The sequence below is a fragment of the Microtus oregoni genome, unplaced genomic scaffold (assembly GCF_018167655.1).
Source record: "Microtus oregoni isolate MIOR12 unplaced genomic scaffold, Mior012 000007F_ref0000211, whole genome shotgun sequence".
NCBI classification, from domain to species: domain Eukaryota; kingdom Metazoa; phylum Chordata; class Mammalia; order Rodentia; family Cricetidae; genus Microtus; species Microtus oregoni.
This window is the reverse complement of record NW_024543066.1, coordinates 12,522,647-12,545,791: the sequence shown is the minus strand read 5'-3', so window position 1 is coordinate 12,545,791 and position 23,145 is coordinate 12,522,647. Positions and strand designations below refer to the sequence as shown.

The 23,145-nt window shown below is 44.9% G+C and overlaps 1 protein-coding gene across 8 annotated transcripts in view; it reads left to right on the top strand.

Moving 5' to 3' along the window:
- Positions 1 to 17,440, top strand: part of Ascc1 (activating signal cointegrator 1 complex subunit 1) — a 91,637-nt gene extending 74,197 nt beyond the window's left edge. For all 8 annotated transcript variants that reach the window (XM_041655698.1, XM_041655697.1, XM_041655696.1 and 5 more), the window contains 2 exons: positions 15,351 to 15,472; positions 17,151 to 17,440. In XM_041655698.1, the coding sequence (XP_041511632.1) occupies positions 15,351 to 15,467 (117 nt within the window). In that variant the 3' untranslated portion in view covers positions 15,468 to 15,472; positions 17,151 to 17,440. The remainder of the gene's footprint in view (positions 1 to 15,350; positions 15,473 to 17,150) is intronic.
- Positions 17,441 to 23,145: the final 5,705 nt, after the last annotated feature.

The following is a 23,145-nucleotide window of genomic DNA, read 5'->3' as shown; positions in this document are numbered from 1 at the left end:
TCCAGAAGCTGAAACTGTGTAGACAGCAGCTGTGTATTCCCATCCTTGCAGTTGCAGGTAAAACCTGCTTTCTTCCCGTTCGCATGATTCTGGCCATTCTAGGTACCTCATAGATGGAATTACAGGTTTGTCCTTTTGTGTGGCTCATTTCATTGAGTGTGTTTTGGGGTTCATCCACTATGTGACGTGTACCAGAATTTCATTCCTTATTATATGACTGAATGTTATTAGTTGTGTGGTTTTAATTACAATGTGAGAGAGACATTGTAGCAGAATGTAAATCCGGACCCAGAGACGATGATGGGACACATCCTCTTTGAAGTAGACTACTATGTGGGCACAGACTGGGGAGATGGCCCAGTGGGTTGGATGCTAGCGGTGTTTATTAGTTCTCTCCTGCTGCTGTGATGAAATGCCATGTCCAGAAGAAACTTAAAAAAGAACGTCTGTTTTGGCTCACAGTTCTGGAGGACTGAAGTCTATAGTGGTGGAGGATACATGTAGGAAGCCGGCTGGTCACACTTCATGTGCACACAGGAAACAGTGAGCAAGCTGGAAGTGAGGCAAGACTACTAGTTGTCAAAGCCTAGTGATGTGCTTCTTACACCAAGGTTCCAGATGTCCTAAGAGTTCCCTAACCAGAATAGTGCCTCAGCTGGGTACCAAGTGTTCAAATATATGAGCCACTAGGGGACATTTTTTCTTCAAACCACCACACTGTGTTAGTAGGAGGACTCTGGGTTCAATTCCTCAACACCCATATAAAACCTGGGCATGGTAGTGTGTGCCTGTACTCATAGTGCTGGGGAATGAGAAAACAGAATGATAAAGATGACAACCAGTTTTGACCTCTGGACTCCACCTGGGCATGGCCTGCAAGCCTAAAATGCACACCCACTGCACACACATGCACATGCATACCACATCACCACATACACAGACACACATCCCATCACATACCCCTCTCTCTCTCTCTCTCTCTCTCTCTCTCTCTCTCTCTCTCGACTGAAGGAAAGCAATAGTGGGTAGGTGCCTTGTGGTGATGGTATCTGATTATCGTTCCAAATGTTAGAGAACTGACAGTAAAACAGGTAAGGTGGATAGCACTGTGAGGCTGTGACGGCTTTAAAAAGGACAGACTCCCAGCCACGAACTATATAGAATCAGGGCTGAGCATTATTGTCAGAAATTCAAAGCTAGGGAGAAAGAGTCTGGTTAGGAATCCAGCAGAAGTCCAATTACTCCGTTTTTTAGATTGTCATGGCTTTCAACTCTCAAGGCATGCTTGGGCATGATAATGTTCTTTCTTCCAAAAAGCCTTTTGCTTGTCTGATATCCAGCCACGCCTTCACAGAGGGAAGGCGGCCGTCTGAGCTGGACCGTGGAGACATGAGTGCGTGTCACAATGTGTGAGGCAGGGGTGATGCTACTGAAGGCATGTTTCCTGCAGCTCTGGCTGAGGCGTCTGTCTTGTCTAACGAGGTGAAAATAACGTAGTTGATAGCATGTGGCAGTCTGCCTTCTATCTTGCGAGGAGCTGTTCCTAGCCTAGCTATTATTTGGACAGCTATTGTTCGTGCATATGTAGACACTCTGTTGCCTGAGGATATCTGATTTGCTTTTAACTTTTGGACACCATCCCCACGTTGGAGAAGTTGGAGTGGAGGTAGGCTGGGTCTGACTTCTTTCCCCCTCTCTCATCTCCTTTTTCTCAGTTTGACACAGCCAACAGTCAGTGCTTGAATACCTAACCTCCCTAAAGCCCCAGACTAAGAAATGACTGAGGCTGCCAACTCCCGTGAGACAAGAGCTAGGGCTTCTCTTCTGCTGACCTCTCTTCCTTTCTGTCGGCCTTCTCTTGCTGCACGGTGAGCTACAGGTACTGTTTGCGGGAAGGTGACCACACAGGAAGTAAAAAATGAGAGTGGTGACAAAACTTAAGGAGCACTAGTTCTTCCCAGGGCAGCTGTCTGCAGAACATCACCTGGGTCGGCTCTGAGGGAGCAGCCACTCTCGGGATTGGCGCGTTGTATGTAGACTTAAGGCCTGAGAAGTCTCTCAGCCAGCAGCCACCAGACAGGTTACTGTGGTAAAGCAGTAATACCCATGCCTAAAGGCAGGGCTTTCTGGGAAGGAAACTTGGCAACAGATCGAGCTGCCATCGGCCCGCTCAGATGCTGGTTCTCGAATGGCACCACGTGCGGCCTGCACTGAAGTCAAGCACAGCTTTCCAGCCCTGTCAGCACAGCCTCCTGTCTCTGCCTCCCCCCCCCCCCCCTCCCTTAGCATTTTGCATATTGAGGTACTCAGCAGAACTGTCTGGCATCCTGTTTGTATATAGCAGTTTTAATTCACTCTCTAATAGGTCATTTGGCTTTACCAGCAGTCTTAAACTTGATAATACTTGCATCAGCAGTGAGGTGCAGGCCAGACGTCCAAAAGTGCAACCCTGAGCGATTACTCGCAGGTTTTATGGTCTCCACTCCCTTGCTCTTGTTTGCCACCTCCCTAGGCTGGGCCAGGCTATATATAAACAAACCTCTTGCACATTCCAGCAGAGCCCTGCAGGTGGCTGGGGAACAGAATGGCAGGGAAGTCCCTCTTCTCTTCTTGCAAGGAAAGCCTTTCTTGTCAGTAGAGGTGGGGATTCTGTCAGTGGCGTGAAGCACCTTGGTGTAGTTTGCCTGGGTGAACAGAAAGCAGGAGGGGCATGTTGACAGGGTGAAGGGGTGTGGTCGTCCCTAACATGCACACAGACTTTTGCACTTGCTCATGGAGGCTCCTGCTGCTAGGATTCACTTCTTCCATGTCCTTGGCCTTGCTCCTTGGCGCTGAGGTGCCCAGGCTTTCTGTGAGAGCATCACGTCCTCTTTTTATCGGCTATTATTAGCTGTTGTTATCGACTCTCACCACTGATCACTGCAGTCGGGTTTCAGATTAAAAGTAGCCTGGCTGCCCAGAGTTAGGGCTGTATTTGAAGATGACTCAAAGATGACAGAAACTTGCCAACAGTAAGACCTTTTATTCTGAAGATGTTACTGCTCCAGTCTTGAGAAGTATTGCGGCTCCGTGTGGACAGATAGTAGCTGTAAAGATTCCTAGTAAACTTTCTTTTTCTCCTTTCAAGGAAACTGGGTTTGTTTGTTCTCTCATTCATTTGTTTCTGGAACGATCTAATGGAGATTGTTGTCAGGGAGTAATAGTAAGTCAGAGTGTGCTGTAGTTTGGGTCTGGAATGTCCCCCAGATTCCTGTATGTTAAATTCTTGGTCTTTCAGCTGTGGTGCTATTGAGGAAATAGAGCCTTCAGGAGGTGGGGCTACTTAGAGGAAGTGGGTCATTGGGGTGCACGCTTAGAGAAGAATTTGGGGATCCTGATCCCTTCTTGCCTTCCTTCACTTCGGCCACACAATCAGATGAGGTGCAGTGTGCTGCCACAGGCTCAGCGCATTGAGGCTGCGAGACCTCTGAGACCAAGAGCCAAGTAAGCCTTTCAGCCTTTAAGTTGATTTGTGTCGCAGCAACAGAAAACTGAGTCACACAGCACTCGGAGCTGTAGCTTAACATTTTTTTCCTATCGTAGCTATAGGGTGTCTTTATAAAATATCTTTCTGTTTAAAAGTAGTTATGTGTGACAGAGACTAGCTCCATGCTCATTGGTGGGGAAGCATTAAGACCTTGTTTGCCTAAGAACCTTCTAGGTCCTCTTCCGAGGAATTTTTCCATGCAAGGGATCTCACTCAGCCTCCAACACTCCAGGCACTCTGTATCACTGAGCGCCACCCTGAAGAAGTTTCCATGTTCTCTTTTTTGGTGAAGAGGAGTGTCTGTGTGGGAATATGGCTTACCCTGTGATGAATGACCCTTCTTTCCGCTTCTGATTCTGGCTATGAACTTGGTCAGAAGCACCCAGCAGCCATACCTGGATGCAAGACTGTCTTGAAATGTCTGCTGGGTTTGTTAGCCTGCCGCTTTTAAACTCAGCCTTTGATGAACTTGTAGGACATAGGTTGTTGTTCTTTGCCAGAATGTAGCACAAATGGCTTCCAGTTCCTATTGAAGGTCTTCCTGTCTGACACCTCCTGAGTTCAACCTTGGCTGCTGACTTTTCTACCAGAATTAGCCATAATACTGGGCTTCTAGCATTCTGAGCTTTTTGTACCTGCTTCTTCAAACACTTCCAAATCCACTTGGCTCCCAAACAGTCCCAAAGGTTTCCAAACCACAGTGTGAGTTCCAGAAGAGGACTTTCACTTCTCCAATGTCAACTTTTGGTGTTGGGATTTTTGCTTTTTAATCATCACTTCGGTCCAGTACCTGACAGAAACAACTTGTGGGAGGAATTTATGATTACTCTGATGATGATGTCATTGGTTCCCAGTTCAGTACTTGGCTTTGTACTCTGGGCCATGGTGAGGCATCATGGCAGCAGAGGCGTGTCACTGAGATGTTCACTTCATGGTGAGCAGGAACCAGAATGAAGAGGCCAGGGACCACAAATAATGTCTTCCTGTTAGGCCCTATATTCTTGATGCTTCCAGGACCTGCCAAAATGACACCACCAGCTCAGGACTAAGTATTGTGGGGCATTCTGTAGTCAAGCCCTAGCAGCCCCAAAATGAGTGAACGCTTGCCTGTGAGCATATGCATATAGCCGAAAGGTGGGATTTTCTCCCAGGTTGGCATTCTTGGATACAGATTTGTTAATCTACTCCACAGCGTGCACACTGCCTCAGGGTCACAGCCTTCTGCTGGCCAGTGTGCTAGGCCTGGTACTAGGAGCTGTTAAGTTGATCTCAGAGTTAGTGGTCCTAGCCCGTCTCTGTTTCTTATCTTTTAAGTAAGAATAATTAAGTTCAGCTCTGTTTCTCATCACAACAAGTGTTTAAAGGGTTAATGAGCTGGGATTTGTAAGACTTCTAGATCCTTAGATGAACAGTGTTATTTAACCACAGCAAAGCTTTGTCCTGGGAGTACCCTCCCAAGGAGCTCACCGTGCTGGTCAGGCTGTCTTCAGTTGCCCTTTTACCTGCCATCCCATGTAGGGAGGTGGGTGGGTAAGCGCTGTCATTAAGTATCAGATAGTACCATTACTGTTACTTTTATCTGTAAACAAGGCGATTGTGTAAAAATAGAAGTTGGTAAAACAGTATGAAAGACAAACACTGGGGAAACTTCAGACTAGCATGCATTGGTATTCCTTAGCATGTCCCCTTCACCATGGGCTTCCAAAGTCTAAACACATGTGTGAAGATGAGACAGCACCCTTTGTTAGGGAGAGATCAGCACAATCTTAACTGCCCACTCAATCTAACTGTCAACCATCTAGTTCATCTACAGTTGCACCAAGTATAACATAAAGGTTAACTTAACGTATGGGTACCAAGAACTACTTAAATTGTGTAGGCCTTATATGGTGTGTGTTGCCTGCCCGCCTGCCTGCCTTCTCTTTCTTTCTTCCTTCTTTTGTTCCTTCGTTCTTTGCTTCCTTCCTCCCCTTCCCTTCCCTTCCCTTCCCTTCCCTTTTCTTCCTTCCTTCCTTCTTCCTTTCTTCCTTCCTTGGTGCTGGGGATTGAACCCAGAGTCTCACATATTCTAGGTAAGCTGTTCAACCACTAAGTTACAACCTCAATCCCATCACACACTTTAAATTTCCATTATGAACTTAAAACTGAATTTTCTCTTATTGAAGTCAAGTTATCTAAGTCTGTCCAGCATGAGAGGTATGTTTTCTTAGAAGAGGGATTTTTGGGCCAGCCAGTAAAAGCACTTGCCACAAAAGCCTGATGTTCAGTCCCTGAAACCCACAATGGGAGAGAGCTGGCTCCCATGAGTTATCCTTATCCACTGACCCACACATGGCTTTGGTACAAGCATGCCCTCTCACCCGCCCAGCACACACCCACACAACACTAATAGTAAATAAATTAAACCCTTTTATTTATCATTGTATGTGTGTGTGTATAGATCATGTGGAGGTCAGAGACATTCCTGAGGAGTCAATTCTCTCCTCCCCTTTTCTATGTTCTAGGGATTGAACCAAGGTGGTCGATTCTAAGCATCAGGTGCCACTACCAGCTGAGCCAGCGCACTCTCCCATAAATAAACTTGGTTTTCAAAAGAGGGATCTTTGAGGACTATGAGCACTGCTTTGTCTGAGACAAAGAAGACAGGAAGCCTGGCAGGTTTGTTGTTCTCTGCTGGGGTCTGGCCTTTTTTAGTTCTGTACCTTGAGGTCACAGACGTGAGAGGCTCCTCTCCATCTTCCTCCACTCTGAGATTTCCACTCTCATTTTTGCATGCTCTTTGCATCTGGAGTTCTTTCTGGTGTTTGATGGGTATGCCACAAGGCTGAGAGGAAAGAGTTGAAGGTCCAAGACGAATGAATGCCAGGAAAAATGACCACAGTTAGCGCTTCAATCCTGCCTTTTTTTTTTTTTTTTTTTTTTTTTTTTTTTTTTTTTTTTTTTTTTTTTAGTGTATAGCACTACGTTCCCAGAAATCAATAACTCCCTCTGTGCTCTCCAGAGGAAACAAACATGTACCAACTAAACATGGTGGACTCCACAGACCATGTGAGCGCGCAGGGGGTGGGGGGCAGCAGGATGCTTGGTTGGGCTTGTTTGTTTTCTGAGACAGGGCTATATGTAGCCCAGACTCATTTCAAACCTGTAGTCTCTTACATCTTCTCCCTAGTGCTGGAATACAAGTGTGTGTGTGTGTGTGTGTGTGTGTGTGTGTGTGTGACAATGCTGGCTATCAGGGATACTGGATTCAATTTTAACTTTTAATTCTCTTTTGGGGAACCCTTTTTGTTTTGTTTGATTTTCGTTTTATCAAGACAGGATTTCTCTGTAGTATCCCTGACTGTTCTGGAACTCACTCTGTAGACCAGGCTAGCATTGGATTCAGAGATCCATGTGCCTCTGCCTCCCAAGTGCTAGGATTAAAGGTGTGTACCAACACTACTGCACTTTACTTTTTTTTTTGGAGGGGAGGTGTTGAGATAGGGTCTCGCTTTGTAGTCCTGACTGTCCTGGACTTCAGTCTGTAGACCAGGCTGGTCTTGACCTCACAGAGATCCATTTGCTTCTTCCTCCCAAGTGCTAGGATTAAAGGCGTGTGCCACCATACCCATCATGAGTCCTTGGCTTTGATCTTAAACCATTTCATTCCCGTTGCTCTCAATTCCGTCTTTACTTGGTAACAGAAAAGTTCAATTTTCTGGGTTACTTTCATTACATTTGTAATGGAAATTTAAAATAGATGATTGAATTGGGGTCTAGTGTGGTAGTAGAGTGGCTTACCTAGCATATATGAGGTCCTGGGTGTAGTCCCATCGAAAACGCCAAGCATGAGAAAGTGTGCTTTCTACCCCAGTACTGGGGAGGCAGCAACAGGTAGATCCCTGGGGCATTCTGGCCAGTCATTCTAGCCTAGTCTTCAAATCAAAGGTCCTAGTGAGACCAGTTTCAAAAAATGAAAAACTGATGCTGTCTGAGGAACAAAGCAGAGACTGTCTTCTGGCCTGCACATTCACGTGCATATATGTGCACATGTACCCACACACCTGCGTCCCCATGCACATGAATACACATTAAAGGATCCTTCCTTCCTTCCTTCCTTCCTTCCTTCCTTCTTTCCTTCCTTCCTTTCTTTTTTGTGTAGTTTTAGATAGGGTCTTAGCCTTGGCTGACCCAGAGCTCCCTAGATAGACCAATCTGGCCTCAGACTCACAGATGTTCACCTGCCTGTCTCCCAAGTGCTGGGATTAGACACATGTGCCATGTTGCCCTGCAAGAATTCAGTTTCTTTGAGTGCACAGTGCAGGATAGCAGAATGTACATCCCGGTTTTCATATGCCTCAGACTTAGGAGTTAGATCCTCCCCTTAGACTACCTCGTTCTTCCTTCTTGTTGGCCAGGGAGAGCACAAACACTGACAGTCTTAAATCCCATTTTCAGTTCTTACTACATAATCAGTAGTTTTGCGTAGCTGTCTGTTATGTTCCTCTACAGTAAGTTTTTAAACTCCGGATTCACAGGCGCAGAGCTGTGTGTGTCAGAAAAGTGCACAGAGATGCCGAGCTTCCGAGTCCCTGGGGGAGTTGTTAGGAAACAGGAGGAGGACATTCTTTGACTAGATTTAAATTTTCCCATGAGATCTATTATTTTCTAAACAACAAAATACTCTTCTACCTTAAGTTCAAAAGAGAAATTGAGGTTTTTGCTTTTGTTTTTTTTCTGCTGTTTTTGAACTTGTAGTTTAAGCTTTTCTTCTGTCTCCCCTTTTCATTTAGGTAGCTAATTCAATAGAGCAATTTAATTGATTTGTACTTATTTTCACCCAAAATCTAATTAAATTTTTCAGCTGAGCTCCAGTCACCTGACCTATAAGCCAGGTTCAGGGAAACAGATTTCTGTGCAAGCCATGTATTGACTTTTGGCGGCCTTTAAGAGACCTCTCCTTCAGGGAGCTGCCCACAGTGAGGGGTTAAATGGCTCAAATTCTAGAGTCAGCCTTCCTGAGGGGAATCTCAGTTTTATCCCTCACATGATAGGAAAAGATTTCTTCTCTCTCACTAGGTTCTCTTACAAAACTGGAACCCATTTCGACTGGGAACTTCAGAACCAGTAACAGGACTGTATCCAGCAGTGAGGGAGACAAATTGTTGACCAAAAATGGGAGAATTGGAGGATCAACTTACAAATCCACCCCCCCACACACACACACACCCCTTACGGACCAGGAGGTTACAGAAGTGAGGGGGTAGATACGCTGACAAAGGGGAGAAATACTCTGGGAATCCCTCGGGTTCTCCCAAGCATCTGGGAACAATGTTTTCTTCTGCGGTTCCTTCCTGTTGCTGTCATGGAGTCTATCACCTAACAGTGCTGTGGAATGTGTCAGACAGCATGCAGGTGGCATCAGAAAGTCAGAGATGCTCACTCTGGCAGCCATCTTAAGACCCTCCCAGTTGGTAGCCAGCTGAAGAGCAGCTTCTGGACTGGAGGTGATGTCTTAGGGATAAACGAGATAAGGCAGGAAATTCAGCATGGTCAGACAAGCAGTCTAAGACTAGGGCATGGTGCTAGTTCAAGGCCCAGGCCCCTTCAACAAAAGGCAGATTAATGAGGGAAGCACACACATCCATTTAAGTCGTATGTAACACATGAGCCTCCAGAATGAAGTATATTCTTTTTCTTTTTTTTTTTTTTTTTCGAGACAGGGTTTCTCTGTGGCTTTGGAGCCTGTCCTGGAACTAGCTCTATAGACCAGGCTGGTCTCGAACTCACAGAGATCCGCCTGCCTCTGCCTCCCGAGTGCTGGGATTAAAGGCGTGCGCCACCATCGCCTGGCTTGAAGTATATTCTTAAGCTTGATAAAGAGTAGAAGTTCATGGAGAGATTGGATTATAAATTGGAGTATAAAATAAATATTTTATAAAATAAAATAATTGGAGTATAAAAGAGTATGATAGGACTGGACAGTGGTGATGCACACCTTTAATCCCAGCACTCGGGAAGCAGAGGCACGTGGATCTCTGTGAGTTTGAGGTCAACCTGGTCTACAGAGTAAATTCCAAGACAAAGCTACACAGAGAGACTCTGTCTAAAAAAGAAAAAGAGAAGAAAAAAAGAATTTGATGGGATAGCAGTGAACTGGAAAGACATAATGGAGGACAAAGAGAATTTCCCCCCTCTCTCTCAAGAGTTTAATCGTTAAGCTTAACATTAGTTGGGTTACTGGGGAAAGAGCACATAGGTCTATTACATGCACACATCATGGGAGTCCCAGAAAATATGAAACTCAAAGAAGAGCTTGCACACCCAGAGGGCTGAATAACAACAGTAACTGGTACAAAATCCTCAAGGCCAGGCGAAGGGAAAAGAGACGGCAAGAACTCTGTCCTCAGTTAAGTGCAGGTCAAGTCCAGCAGGCCACCAGTCCCCTAGCTGCCCTCAGAACATGATAAAGTCTGTCTGGGCACAGTGAGGACTTTTAGTCTCTTCCTCTTGGCAATAGGATGTGATTGCAGCATGATGTGAATCCGTGGGACTTGATTCTGACTGAAGGCAAGGGATGAAGAAAAGATAGATAGTGGGGTATGTCTTTAATCTCAGCTCTGGGGAGACAGGGGCAGGTGGGTCTCTGGGAGTCCAAGGCCAGCCTGCTCTACATAAAGAGTGAAGGACAGCTAGGGCTATACCATGAGACCCTGTCTCAAAAACAAGAAACAAAAGACAGAAAGGCAGACACACAGAAAGCTGGGGCTGGACGGGCTGCGCTCTCAGATGAAGAAGCCTCAACATGTAGGAAGCTCAGCATGTTGATTATATAGAGCTGAACAGGAGTAGGGTTATTGCATACAGATAAACAAGGAGGCAGGGCTTATGGTGTAGCTTGATTAAGGGGATCTTTGGAGGGGAGTAGTCTTTAGGCTATAAATATCTGGGGTTGGGAGGGTTGGGGGAGAAAGGCATAGTAGACATTTTCTGCATGCACTATCAATACTCACAATCCCCAAGAAGTCTCTGCCTTCTTCTGAGCTGAGGCTGTGGGATTCTTAACATGGCTGTGCCTATGTCAACACATTCACTCAGGGCTTCCTCTGCTTTCTGCAGTCATGGTCTTCTGAACATGGGCAGTTGCAATGTGTGTCATATCTTCACAAAGAATATTCTTTGTCTCTGACATAGGAAGAGAGTCTCTTCCAGGGAGTATCTTAGAGCCTACTTCAGGGGAAAGGGACCATAGAAGGCAAGAGAAATGGTCCTGTTCCCATCTTTCTTTAATGTAATGGTCTAGTGCCATTTGTGGGGTGGCCTGTCCTGAGCCCCACCTTCTGTGTGCCAGTGACCACAGCCTCCCTCCATCTTCACACTAAGCAGTAAGATGAGGGCTCAGTGTAGCTTCTACTTCCTGGGGTTGTGAGGATGCATCAGCCAGTCACAGTACCTGCTCAGTAAGTGTTGGCTTTTGCCATCTTTGTTGGTATTGTTGTCACTACTAATGCAGTTTATGTTCACCTTCATCTTTTAGCGTATTGGTGTCAGGATACTCTTTTAAAAATCTCTTGTTATGATAAGTGTGAGCTCATAAAAATTTAAATTGATAAGTGAGCACCATCTTAAAGTCAAAAGAAAAAAGTGACAACTTCTTATAAACAAATTACGAAGGCATACTTGTAATTCATGACAAAGGGTCGTTTCCCTGATGTGTGAAGACTTCACAGTTCAGTAAAGAGTGGATGACTGTGAGGCCTTTTATTGTGACATGCTTGTGCTTCAGTGTGGTGTCTCATGCATAATCACAACCGTCAGGAGACTGAGAAGGGCCTGACACGACATAGCTGGAGGTATAGCCACGGTTACAGACGGCTGTGTAGAATATGCCCGTGTATGCCTATGTGCAGTGTGCAGGTGCCTGAGGAGGCCAGGTAGAAGTGGCTCCCTCTCAGCAATGCTCTGACACCCTCCTGTGCCTACCTGCTCTGATTTCTACGTGCATCTTCTCCACACCCAGAGTGTCTCTCTGTCCCTCCCCCTGCTGCTTCCCATCTGTTCCAGCCTTCCCATGGCTGCTGTTTCAGCTGAGATGACCTTCTGCTCCTAGGCTAATATCCCCGAGATGTACTTTGACAGCCTCCTCAGTGCTTTCCTCTGGCTAGCAGGAGGTCTAACTTGTGAACCTGACCCCAGGGCCTCTGTAACCTAGTCTTCCCTCCTAGTTTTCTTGCTGTAACTTTCAGGACCCCTACCATCATCTAACTGCCTGGCCCTGCTCACCGTGCTGATTTCTGCCTCTGAGCCCCATACCTTGTCTTGTACATGTTCTGGTCTCCACCAGGTGACTTTGCCTCCATTCAGACTGACAGCCCAGTGTTTCCTCAGGCACCATTGCATTTCTGAGGCCAGAATATCTGACAGGGTCATTTAAGGTCAGAAAGGTTTTTGTTGGCTGCAGTTTCAGAGAGTGACAGTCACCATATTGGTGCAAGCATGGTGGTATTCATGGCTGTAGGAATGTGGGGTGGAGCGTCTTCATATCACAGACCAGAAAGCTGAGTGACCAGAACTAGAAGCTGGGCTGCAGCCTTCAAAGGCCCACTCTGCTCAGCAGTTCTGCCAGCCAGACCCTGGCTCCTGTTGGCAGCAGGTCTTCCAGAATGTGCCACCAGCTGGGAAGCATTGTTCAAAAACATGCTTTTGGAGTTGTGTGTTGTAGATTCAGAGATAACAATGTGTGTTCTCTCATACATTTAACATTTGCTGTAGAGTTTTTTTGTTTGTTTGTTTGTTTGTTTTTGCTTTTATATATATTATTTTTGTATTTGTGTTGTTCAGACAGGAACTCACCCTGTTGCCTACGCTAGCCTCAAATTTTCAATCCTCCAGACCCAGACTCCTGAGTACTAGGATTACAGGCATTCCCCCCATCCTGACTTCAGGTAGACGTTTTCATTGAAGTAGAGAATGTATATCTACATGCACATGAAAACATGTTCAGATCTGGATGAAAGAACACAGGGACTTTGCGTAAGATCACAGCCACAGCCTCCACATTCCTTTCTTCTGATCTGCTTCCTGGCTCCTAAGACTTGGGAGACAGAGCCCTGCCATGTGTGTCTGCGTAAGAATGTCCATCATCAGTGCTGAGTGATACCCCACGTCAGGAACTGAGCCAAGAGCAGAATCCAGTTCCAGTAGACAAGAATCAGAGCAAAAGCCGACAGTCTGTAAGTTTCCGTTACCGACTAGGTTCTTTCTTGACAGCCAATTAGAATTGAGATATGCTTCCCACTTCCAGCTTAATTAGAGGTAATACAATTTTTGTTAAGTCCTCTTCAGGGATTTCTTGATGGTAACATATAAATTAATTCCAGCCTACACATGACATGTCATCTTTTTCTCCTTTCTTGAACTTGTAGGCACAGGGAGAGATCTATAGCCTGAATTTTTGTTGTCATTTTGCCCATCAAATATTTGTTGGTCCCCTATAGACTACTAGACACTGTTACAGAATATAATGTGGTTCATTTCCTCCTTCCACAAGGCTTATATTCTGATGAGTCACTAGAAATAATTGATAGACTAACAGCAAGGCTTCTCGCTAAAAATATAACAGTGACTAAAGAGTAAAATCACTGAGAAATTGCTGCAGAGTCATCTGTTCCGAAGTCCTTACAAGCATTCAGAAAGAACAGGAACATGGAGGTAGGAAAGGCTATACAGGTTAGCCTGAGCTAGAGATTTCTATGTTTGAAATCCTTTTGAGGGGATGTTACCAAAAAGCGTGAGAGAAGGCAGAAACTTAGGAAAGAAAAATGAGTGTAAAATGCAGAGTAGAGAGATTTTAGAAGCGTCATAAGAGACTCCTGATTCTCAGTAACAGTTTGCAATTTAGAAGGCATTTTTGCTTGTATGTCTTACTGAATCTCTGCCCGTTGTGATCATTTATCCCATATGGGTTGGTGCAATGAGTGGTGTTAATGCAACCTTTTCTTCCCAGCCTGCTCTGGCCTAATAAAGTGTAAGACTTTCCGCTCCTTCTTCTCCTGATCTTCTTAAGTACTTCACTGAAATCGCATCTAGCTGACTTCATTACCACCATGTTCACTGTTTGCATTCATCAACCTGAATATAGTGAGGATTCTCCTGGGCAGATCATGTCTCTGGGGGGTTCTGCACGAGGAAAAGCACAATCGTAGGTGGGTCACTTCCAGCTCCATGCTGCGATGCCTTCTTTACTTGGGACTGTGGACACAGATGAGGTAGAGGACACAAAGACCACCAGTCCTTCCACAGTAAGGATGTAAGCACCCCTGTTGGCTTTGTTTTGTCCCTCCTCTTGCCTCTTGGTTATTATGTATTTTCTCTGCCTAGAGTGCTTCAGTTTGCAAAGCTGTAAATCTGTCAGTCTTGTTTATGTGGTTTTCACTTCAAATTAATGTTCGACAAAGGGATTAGCAGATAACTATTTCAGCCTGAATTTCTGTTCAAGGAGAGTGGATATGGTTTGCACAGGCTGCCTGAGCTAGGAAGCAGAGTTAATTGTGTAGTCAGCACTGGAGAGAGCTGGTCTCATTTCAGAAAGACAAGACAGTGCAGCTTACAGCCTCCACAGAGATCTTTGGGGTCAAACTGATGTCGTGTTGAAGAATCAATATTTACTGGACTATGTAAAGTTAGCTTTTAATGAACCTCAAACATCTTTCTAGGTCACTAATTGCAGGAAGAAGAAAGGTGGCAATGTCTGGAGTTCATGGGTATGGGAGCTGATTTAAAGTCAGTGAAGAGATAGTTGCCAGAGTGCCAAGCATCCTTACACCCTTAGATTCTTTTCAGCATTTTTAGGTACTTGCATTGAAAGGTTGCTTGTAGGTGGAACACAGGCAGAGAGAAATCCTGATTACAAACCCCAGAACCAAAAAAAAAAAAAAAATAGGGAGAAAGGGAGGATTTCTTGGGTTATTTCTGACTGTAAACAGAGCAATTCTTGCTTCCTGGCAGAAGGTCAGATACTCCTCACATCCCAGGACTTTCCAGGCCTGACCTTGCTCAGCTTCTGAGATTAGATTGGGTATGTTCAGGGTGGTACGGCCACAGACTCCTCTTTGGCTGCCCTTCCTCGGTTCCCTGGGATGAATTCCAGTGGCATTTCAGGTTCCGCCTTCTGAATGTATCTTCACAAGGTCAGGTCCTTCCCTCCCCCTGATGCTCTTGAAAGCACTCAGAATGGAAGAGTGCAGTATGGAACATTTCCTGGAGGATGCTGGCCTGAATCCCCATCTAATTAAAGGGCCTTCATAAGCATCCAGCGTTCCTCTGGTGGTAGTGTGCGCTTGAGTATTGAGTGCCTCTTATTGAGTTGTCCCCATCATGTGTGCAGCACTGAGCTTCATCTTCTGTCAGTGCTCCTAGTAAAAGCTGTTGACAAGGTAGAGGAATGTGCCCTGTGGACTTTTATGTTGCCCTAAGAAAATCCAATACTAACGGGTCTTGGTTAGTCACTGAGTCAAAAGCATTTTGCCAAGCCCTGTGAGTCTGATTGCATCCCTAGCATGTTTTTTTACAAATTCTTGGTCATCTCTGCTCAGTAGACACATCTCGGCTCTGACTTTGCAGCTCTCCTTTCTAGTGTATTTTCTCAGGGGAGACTTCAGGATTAATGAGAAGAAGAGCCGGCTGTTCCTTCTCACTCCACCCCCATCCCTCCTCTCTAGGATCATTATTCAGAATAAACACTGAGGAGAGAAACATGCAGGGAAAGGTTGGAATTGTCGTGTTTGAAGGCAGATGGGATAGTGAGCATTCGCATTTCCAGCTCCTCTGAATTCTTCCTTTGCAGACATTTGAGAACTTCTACTTTGGTTCCCTGAAGCTCAATTCCATTCACATCTCCCAGAGGTTCACAGTGGACAGCTTTGGGAACTATGCCTCCTGCGGACAGGTTGACTTCTCCTGAAGTGGGTATGGAAAACTCTAGAAATGGAATGTCTTCCTAAGGTGGTAAAGAAGGGCTTCATCTCAGTCCCTGGGGGGTTGGGGGTGGGGTGGGAGTTTGGAGGATCTGCTGGTACATGTTTTGTCAGCTCGGTACAAGCTTTAGTTATCTGGGAAGAGGGAACTTCAATGCCGGGAATGCATCTAAGAGACTGGTCTGTGGCAGGCCTGTGGGGCATTTTCTTGATTAATGATTGATGTGGGAGGGCCCGGCCCACTGCAAGTGGGCAGGTGGTCCAAGGGTGTTTAAGAAAGCAGGGCAAGTAAGCCATGAGGAATAAGCCAGTAAGCCAAGCCTTTCCTACCCAAGTTAGTTTTGGTCATGGTCTTCATCTCAGCAATAGAAAACAAGAGTGAGGCAGATGCTGATTGTCCTGAGTGGCCCCTCCAAATTCCCAACTCCATGTTGCCTTTGACGGTTGCCCACAGTCGTGCCATGTCTGCCAAGATGCTTGTGGGTACAAGGAGAGCTTGAGCCATTAAACCTTTGGCTTGTTCTATTTTGTATGTTAGGAAAAACTATAAACAATGTAAAATTTATTATCTTGACCACCTTAAGTATAGGATTTGGTTTATTAAATACATATGTGACATTGTACTGTCGTTACCATCATCCATAACTTTTCATTTTCTAAAATTTGTAACTGTACCTTTAAGTGGTTTCCTCATTTGTTCCCTCCAACCCCTGGCAACCGTTTAACTTTCTGTCCATGATTGTGATAGCTGAATACCTCATGTAAGTAGAAGCACACAGTGTTTGTCCTAGCATAACGTCCTCAGAATTCACCGTATCATATCTTGTGACAGTCCTGCCTTCCTTTTTAAGGATGAACAATATTCCATTGTATGCGTACCGCATTTTGTTTACCCATCCATCCACAGCTGACCCTTAGGTTGCTGTGGATGGAGCTGGTTCAGACCTGGGTGCACAGACGTCCCTTCCACATCCCGCTTCATTCCCTCACTAGTCAGAGACTTTAGCAGTCATGATTACATTTGTGTTCCTTGATTCCTTTATTTTCATCCTAAAATTAATTCCTAAAAATATTATTTTGGGATGCTGGAGATATACGTCAGCTGGTAGAGTGCTTGGCTAGCTTTCACAAAACTGTGGGTTAGGTGCCAGCACCATGTATATCAGTGTGTAGTGGCCCATGCCTGTAGTCTCAGCACTTGGGAGGAGGAGGATCAGAAGTTCAAAGGCATCCTTGGCTACGTAGAGTTCAGGGCCTGTCTGGGATATTTGAGACCAAGCCCCCCTCCCCGCAACAGCAGCAGTAGCAGAGCAGCAACAACAACACAAACCCGAAGGAATTGGAGTCCTGGACCAGTGATTAAGAGCACTGGCTGCTCTTCTAGAGCACATGACACCCACTTCTAGATTACCAGTACCCACATAGAGACTTACAACCATCTGTAACTCCACTTCTAGGGGATCCAGTGCCCTCTTCGGGCCTCCATAGACACCAGACATTTAAATGGTATCCACACATATATGCAAGCAAAACACCCATACACATAAAATAAAAATAAATATTAAAACAAGCAAGTAACAAATTTGTTAGAATCCTGCTCTGCCACATCTCACGTCACCCTCCCACATCCCCAATGGAGTTGTGATAGCTCTTTTCCGTTTCCTCCTCAGGAGAAGAGCAGAGAACCGTGGCTGCAGCATCGGGAGCCTAGAAGTATGGAGGCAGCAGGCACTCTGGCCTCCAGCTGACCAGCAGAGAAGGGAGCTGCAACCCACACTTCTCCCCTCTGACCTTCGCTTCTCCTCCTCATTGTTTTCTTTCTTGTTCTTCGTTCCTTATCTTCAAGACCCCTCCTTTCTGTGAAGTCTGTTACTGAGCTCTGTGTCAAGATCACCATGCTGTGGAGATTGGCTTCTCTATGGGGTGGGACAGAACATCCACAAATAAATGATATTCCCAAGTTGCCGTATTCTCTTTAATATGTCAGACAGTCATGGTCTATGGCCATTGCCAGTGTGTTGGGCTACAGGCTTCAGTACTTACTGACTTAGCTGTTTTGTTTACCAAGGACTCACTTGTTTGTGCATCAAGGTCCGGTTTCCCAAAAGGCTTCCACTTTGTTCTAGTGATAGTCAGTTTATATCTCTCCTCAGGGTGCTGCACAGCGCAGGACTCGACTGACCCCACTTGCCTCCCCAGAGCGCAGCTCCCCAGCTGTCAGGTAGCCTTGTCCACTTGGCTGCAGATACCATCTCTTGGGTGTCAGGGATTAATGACTTGTAGGAACCCGTAAGAGTTTGGTTTTGGAAATTGCAGTGTGATATGTCAGATACTTCATTCTTAACAGAACTAGGAATCCCGTTATCAAATCTCAGGGTTCCTGCCCCTACACGTGTAAGCAGAGACTGTATTGTTTGCTGATTTCTCAGGTGAGGAGGGAAGTTTTCCAGAGGCGGAATGCATTGATGGCAGGATGACGACCAATGGGATGCATGTGTAGACTCTCATCTTTTGTAGTATCTTGTATATTAATGGGATTTTTAAAAAGCTACTTTTCGTTTTTTAAAATAATGTCTCTATGTAGCCCTGGCCGGCTGGCCTGGAACTTGGTATGTAGACCAAGCTTGCCTTAAACTAGTAGAAATCCTTTTGCCCCTGTCTTCCAAGTGTTGGAATTAAAGGCATGCCCACTACACCTGGCCAAATTTGAGGGAAAAAAATTTTGTGAGCAGTAATAGCCAATATTAACAGAACACACCCTCTTATTATTTATTTGCAGTTGACTCAGCCTTCACAGCAATCCTCCAGACTCGGTGTTATTATTATCCCTGTTTTTCAAATTGAGAAGTAACAAAAGTAAGAAATCTAGAGCTAGAGAAATGGTTCAGTGGCCAAGAGTGCTTGCTGTTCTTGCACAGGACCTGACTTTGGTTTCTAGCACACCTGTCGGGTAGCTCCCAACTGCCTGTAACTCCTGCTCCAGGAGATACAGTGCCCTCTTCCGGCTTCTTACACATGTCTCACAGACACGCCCACACAGACACACATACACACATTTAAAAAATACATAATTTTTAAAAAATATTTATTTATATATTATGTTTACAATAGTCTGTCTGTGTGTATGCCTGTAGGCCAGAAGGGGGTACCAGACCCCATTACAGATGGTTGTGAGCCACCATGTAGTTGCTGGGAATTGAACTCAGGACCTTTGGAAGAGCAGGCAATGCTCTTAACCTCTGAGCCATCTTTCCAGCCCCTTACATAAATTTTTTTAAAAGATTTAAAATTTTACCTGAGACCTTTGGTCTCCAAGTATAGTTTTTGGACTGCCAGAAATCCCCAAGAATCTTCTAGGAGAAGTTTGTGAGATCCAGACTAGAATTATAAAAGTAACAAGGTGGTTTTTTGCCTTTTTACTCTCCAAGACACCTTTAATACAATGATGTCACTCTGGTAGTTAAATGTAGTATATACTTGTTGTGTGTTTTGTGTTCTCTGGGCTATTAAAAGTCATTATGAGGGTTCGACAGTTAAGAGCACGCGCTGTTCTTCCAGAGGTCGAGTTCAATTCCCATCAACCATATGGCGGTTCACAACCATCTGTAATGGGATCAGTGCCTTCTTCTGGCCTGCACAGCATGCCACTTTTTCCCCAAATTGGGAGGGTTTTATGTTTCTCATCGTGTGTTTTTAGAGGTTAACTAACTCATTTTGTCCTCAGTCCTTCTGGACTCTTACTAGTGATTTTCTTTCCCACTTGTTATTAGGATCATGTCCTGCCCAGACCTCGTACCTCCATGTTACTGTTTTTGGAGACAGGGCCTTTAAAGAGGCAGTTAAGTGAAAATGAGGCCATTAGAGTGGATCCAAGTCCCTCTGGCCTGGAGTCCTTAAGAGGAGTTTGGGATCACTCATGAAGATACAGGACTAGCACTCACCCAGAGAAAGGACCCACGAAGACCCCGTGAGAAGGTGGTAATCTACCAGCCAAGAACAGTGGCCTCTGGAGAGACCAAACCCCAACACTTTGATCTTGAACTTCTGGCCTCAGGAACTGTGAGAATAAACTGGCTCTATGAACGCCTTTGGTCTGTGGCTCTTTGTTATGGCAGTTCTCACAGACAGCTGCGAGGGCACAGGCTCACAGGCTACCTGTCTTCCTTTGAACCAGACATTAAAGGGATGTGTAAAAATAGAAAACAATGCCACTTTCTCTCCCCGAATTGGGAGGGATTTGTGTTTCTCATATAATGCATTATTGTTCTGATAATATGAAAGTTTAAAGTGTATTGTTAAGATTTTAATTTTGTTTTCAAATATACTAATGTGTATTTCACACAAACGGAAGTTCTTGAAAGTCCTCAGTAGTACTTTGGTGCACAAGGCGCCTGAGACCAGAAGGTTAAACACTGCTGCTGTGCTGTCTTCCCTATGGGGTCATTCGATGAGAGTGCTGTGGTTTGGAAGCTCCTCCCACAAGGTTAAAAGCTTAGTCACTAATTGGTGGCATTATTAAGTGGAAGTGGAACATTGAGGAGTGAGTGAGTCCTTGTGGAAGGAAGCTGGACCATTTGGGGGAAGTGACCTTAAAGGGGTTAGTGGAACCCCAGCCTCTGTTTTCTCTTTGCTTTCCAGTCACCACGAGATGAGCAGGCTCCCTCTGCCCTTCTTGCTCCAATGCTGCCACCAAACCAAAGAAGCAGGGCCCTCCAAAAGCACATGACACAGTAAACATCTTAGAAGTTCTCTCAGGTGCTTTGTGACAGTGACACAAAGTGAAATGGCACAAGGACCATTTGGGGAGTGTTTGCAGCACCGGGAGTCATGCCACGTAAGAGATCTACCACTGGCCTGCATCCCCAGCCCATAAAGCATAAACCAGATGAGCTCTTCCCATCCATAGTCATCTTTCAATAGGTAGAGATCTGCATCAGTTTTTATGTCTCTATAGTAGTTTTTCTAGATAGGTGTTTTCTTTGACTCTCGCTGTGTTACCCAGGCAGGACTTAAATTCCCTGTGCTGAAGTGACCCTCCTGTTTCTGCCTCCCAAATTCTGCAACTACAGATGCACACTGCTGGGACTAGCTCTTGGTACAGTTTTAAGTTTAACAAGTTGGTTATTGATTTATAGTTGTTTATTCGGGTTCTCTAGAGGAACAGAACTTATAGGATACACACACGCGCACACACACACACACATATATAAATTCTACATATATGTGTGAAAATTTGTTAGAATGACTTACAGGCTATGGTCTAGCAAATCCAACAATGGCTGTCTAGCAATGGAAAGTCCAAGGATCCAGTAGTTCAGTCCGTAAGACTAGATGTCTCAGTATACACCAGAATCCCAAGGAGTAGGCTCTGATGCCAGTAAAGAAGTGGACTTGTCGGTGAGAGGGAGAGTGAACAGGAAAAGAGCAAGAGCTTCCTTCTCCCATGTCCTTTACCCAGACTGCCGCCAGAAGATATGGCCCCAATTAAAGGTGGGTCTTCCTGCCTCAGAAGATCCAGATTAACCCAGAGAACCTAGAGGACCCTAAGAGAGACAGACATGGATCTAATCTGCATGGGAAGGAGAAAAAGACAAGAAAGATCTCCTGAGTAAATTGGGAGCATGGGAACCTTGGGAGAGGGTTGAAGGGGAACAGAGAAAAATGTAGAGCTTAATAAAAACCAATAAAATTTTAAAAAAAGATAAGAGAAGCAAAGAAAATGTTAATTTGGAAAGGAAAATAATAATTTTAAAAGATCCAGATTAAGAGTGGGTCTTCCCACTTCAAATGATTTAAGAAAAGAAAGCCCTCACAGGTGTACCCAGCTGCTTGGATTTTAGTTAATTCCAGATGTAGTCAAGTTGACAATGAAGAATAGCCATCACAATTGCATGGATTGGTTTTTAGATATGGTTGTTAAGAAAAAGTTTGAAGTATTTTTGTTCAATTATCTTTTTGAACTTATAGATAGCATCTAGAAATGAGAGCAATTTTTTTAGGGACAGATTTGGCATTTTTTTTGTAGAAAACTGAGGTTCTCCATTTTGTATTGCTAAATACTAAATACAACAGAAAAATGTAAAAGACACATACACAATTTAATAAACATGTTTGGCATCACCTCATATTTGGGGCCCTGTGGTTTGGAAAGGCTGACCTGCTAATAATTCTCTAGAATAAACCCTTTTTCTTCTTTATAAACAAGGTTATTAGTTATTTTGCACAACTCTTAGAACTGCCATCTAAAAATTTGCACTCTTCTTCCTAAATAGCTTCTTCTTTGGCTTTAGCTAAGTGTGTTGGGCTGTGTACTACAGGAGGCGGGTCCCCTTGAATGAACTGCCCGTGTGTGGAAAATGTTCTGACCTTCATGGGTCTGAAGGCAGCTATGACTTCCTGAAAGGCATTGGGTTAGTTTCCATATTCCTTGTTAAGCAGCTCTGGTAACTAGACCACTAGAACCCTTGGTCTGAGCTGTCTGCTAAGAGCATTGTCGGTGTGTAGATAACTTTACTAAAAGGCTAGGGTTGAGGGGCATGTGGCTCCATTGGTAGAGTGCTCTCCTAGCACGAGTGAAGCCCTGGGTTCTATCTCTAGCACCACGTGCACCAGAAGGCACCTGGGAAGTGGATACAGGAGTATCAGAAGTTGAAAGGTTACCTTCAACCTACAAATCAAGTTGGAAGCCAGACCAGGCTACGGGACACCCTGTCTGAAATAAAAAGACCAGGACTAAGAAGATGGGGGAAAGAGGGGAGCAGAGAAAAATGTAGAGCTCAATAAAAATTAATAATAATAAAAGATGATGGAGGAAAGATGGTAAGATTTGGTAAATCTTCAGAACAATGAATGGTTATCACCTCTTTCCAACCCGAGGGACGGACTGTTTTGTTTTTTAAAAGCCTGGGATCATTTTGCTCATGTTTCACAGCCATTGTATGGTATGTGTAGCATTAACCTTAATTCGAGGTAGGAAATGGGATCCTCAGTTCCCTCCAGTCCACATGACAAGCGGAGCTCTGGGCTGTGAAGCGCCACGGCACCACCGTGGGATGCAGACTTCAGTATCTGGACCTCGCAGCAACACCACAGGAAATCCAAGAAGCACAAAGGGGAGCTATTGCTTTGTATTTTCCCCAGGGTGCCCCCCCTCCGCCCCCGGGCCAGACCACTGAGGCATGCAGCTCTCAGGCATGCCAGGCCCCCATAAACCTCATACCCTGTGTTTTTTTCCTGCTGATTAAGATCATGGTTTTCCATTGTCTTTAATTTATTTATTTATTTTTTTTTTATTTTAACCTCATAGCAGCCAAGCCTTTTTCATAAAAACACACTCTAGGGCTTGGGGCCCAAAAGTTCAATATGTTTTCTCCTGTCATACTCTTCAATTTATTTGTAATGTAAATCCCATTTCTACTCTGATCATAGGTCTGTGCCCAGCTGCCAGCCTTCCCAGCTGGTGAGTCAACACATGTCTATAGGCAATGACTAGGGTCACAGTTTTAACAAAAACCTAAACAACCTCAAATGAAACCAACCTCCTCCCACCTTGTCGCCTTTCCCAGTGGCTTATCAAACTCAATATAAAGTCAAATCACAAGCAAATGGGCCTGTCTAGATTTGCAGAATCCAGGCAGATGAGACGGCTAGACAAGCGTCCTTTCG